Genomic DNA, 2,089 nt, shown 5'->3' on the forward strand with positions numbered 1-2,089 from the left:
GTATTATGGCATCGACAATGAGTGATGCTACACAAAGAATCTCAAAATTTTGGATTGTTCATCTTAGGACTCACTTTAAGCATTATTTATTTCTAACAAGTAACAAGTTGTTTTCTGGGTCTTGGCCAAGTGGCAAAACCTCATTGCGGGAAACATTAACAAGTTGCTTTTGAAACCAAAACTTTGCCGCGTATTCTTCCTATTATCTATTCACAAGAGATTTCTCTCTCTGTCTCTCTCTCTCTCTCTTCCTCTTTCAACTTTCAAATTCTCATAAGCTTCAAGGCTATTCGAGAAGAAAATTTTAAGGTTACATAAATTATGTTAATTGCTTTGCTTTATATTTTTTTTTATTGTAAATTGTTATAATAAGCTCATTTTTTTAATGTTTATAGCTTCAATAACTTCAACATTTTCGAAGATATATATATATATATAGAGAGAGAGAGAGAGAGAGAGAGAGAGAGCAAGAGAGAAGAGATGGAAATAAGTACACACACATAAAATAAGATTCCACTACTTGAATCTTACATATAGAATTACAACGTACATGCATGCCTTTGGTACATACATACATACATACATACTTAAGCTTAGAGTAGCAAGAAACAAATGAAAGAAACTGAAACTAGTACAAAGTACATACATAGAAGAATCACTGATTGTGATTTCTCAAACGACTGAACACAAAACCATACCATGACCACAGCGTCATTGAACATTAAAATGGCTCCTAGCTAGCGATGTAACGATGAAGATGAAGCGATCGAGTGACCAATCTTTATTTATTAACTAGTGGATAAACTGTGAGTTATACTGCTCCAGTGAAGCTTGAGATTTCTCATCCTGCAAAGCATAACAAAAGAGTCTGATCAACTTGGCAGGATGTGGTCTTGGAAGTCAATAGGTATTGTAATATGTAGTCTTATTATAGCATGGAATAAGATGGAAAAGAAAAGTTGGTGGTGTTAAAAAAAAATAGATGTGTATTTTAAGCAAAAGTAGTAATATTTATAATAGTAATTTTTGTTTTGGAGGACTTTGCCTAAATATAGTGTATGCGTTTATAGTACCCACCAGTAGTCCTGTAATCTGGGAAGGCAACATGGCCTGACTCAATATGCTTGACATCTTGTACAAGAAGCTCATAGTGCCTCTTGACTTCCTCCGGTGTTTTGCCGCCAACCGCCTTGGCGACATTGTACCAGCGGTCGGCAGTGTCCTTGTCGTACACAGCCAAAGCCTTTTCAAAGGCTTTGTTTTGCTTGGCAGTCCAGGAGGAGTCGGAGCCTCTTGAGGACATTGAGCTTGATGCCATTGAATAATTTCTTAGAGTGAGATGGTTTTCTATAAACACTACACTTAAAAGCTTGGAAGGAAAATTAAAGGGGAGAGAGAGAGAGAGAGAGAGAGAGAGGAGAAAAGACCTAAGTGAAGGGAAGTGTGTGATATGAGCTGAGTGTTGGCAATGCCTGCTCTTTATAAGGAGGGGGGAGTTGGGTGGGGGGGTAATGCCAGTTGGCAAGAGATCTTGGAAAAAAAAATGATGTGGAATTTGAATGATTTGTCACCTTAGCTACCACAAAATTATTTCAATGAAGCAGTAGTACTAGGAAAAAGATGGAGATATCTCCAAGAATTTTTATATTTATTGTTCAAGAATTTTTTATAGATAGAAGAAATCAATAAAGTTGATCGGAGTCCTTTTCTTTCTTTTTATCTATCATAAGTTATTATTCACAATCTAAAAATGTAACATATATACTCCTAAGCGTGTTTAGTTGACACAAAAACTTTTTAAAAAAAAGTGCAAGATATCAACCAAAGAATATAGGTTTTATTCATGTCTAATCCTCTTAAATTTAAGAATCATTTTTCTTCTACTTTTAATATGTCTTGAATTTAGAGGATTATCCATTATAATCTAATATGCTATAGCAAATTGGAATTGGAGTAATGTTAGATAGAATAAATTTGTAGACTAAATTTGCAAACTAAATGATGTGTCACCAATAAGAAATAAACACGTTAAGCAACACTTAAGTAATAATCTAATCATCAACTTCCATGTCATTTAGTTTATAAAATT

At 34.2% G+C, this 2,089-nt stretch overlaps 1 protein-coding gene across 1 annotated transcript; it reads right to left on the bottom strand.

The window, feature by feature from the left end:
• Positions 1–496: 496 nt before the first annotated feature.
• Positions 497–1,446, bottom strand: LOC103966993 (protein RADIALIS-like 1). The gene is made up of 2 exons (XM_009380235.3): positions 1,078–1,446; positions 497–846 (listed from the first exon to the last, which is right to left on the bottom strand). The coding sequence occupies exons 1-2, from the start codon at positions 1,316–1,318 to the stop codon at positions 842–844; spliced, it is 246 nt and encodes an 81-aa protein (XP_009378510.2). The 5' UTR covers positions 1,319–1,446; the 3' UTR covers positions 497–841.
• Between the last annotated feature and the right edge of the window lie 643 nt (positions 1,447–2,089).

Source organism: the organism of the source record quoted next, unplaced genomic scaffold (genome assembly GCF_019419815.1).
Source record: "Pyrus x bretschneideri cultivar Hongxiangsu unplaced genomic scaffold, Pyrus_bretschneideri_v1 Contig16, whole genome shotgun sequence".
NCBI classification, from domain to species: Eukaryota; Viridiplantae; Streptophyta; class Magnoliopsida; order Rosales; family Rosaceae; genus Pyrus; species Pyrus x bretschneideri.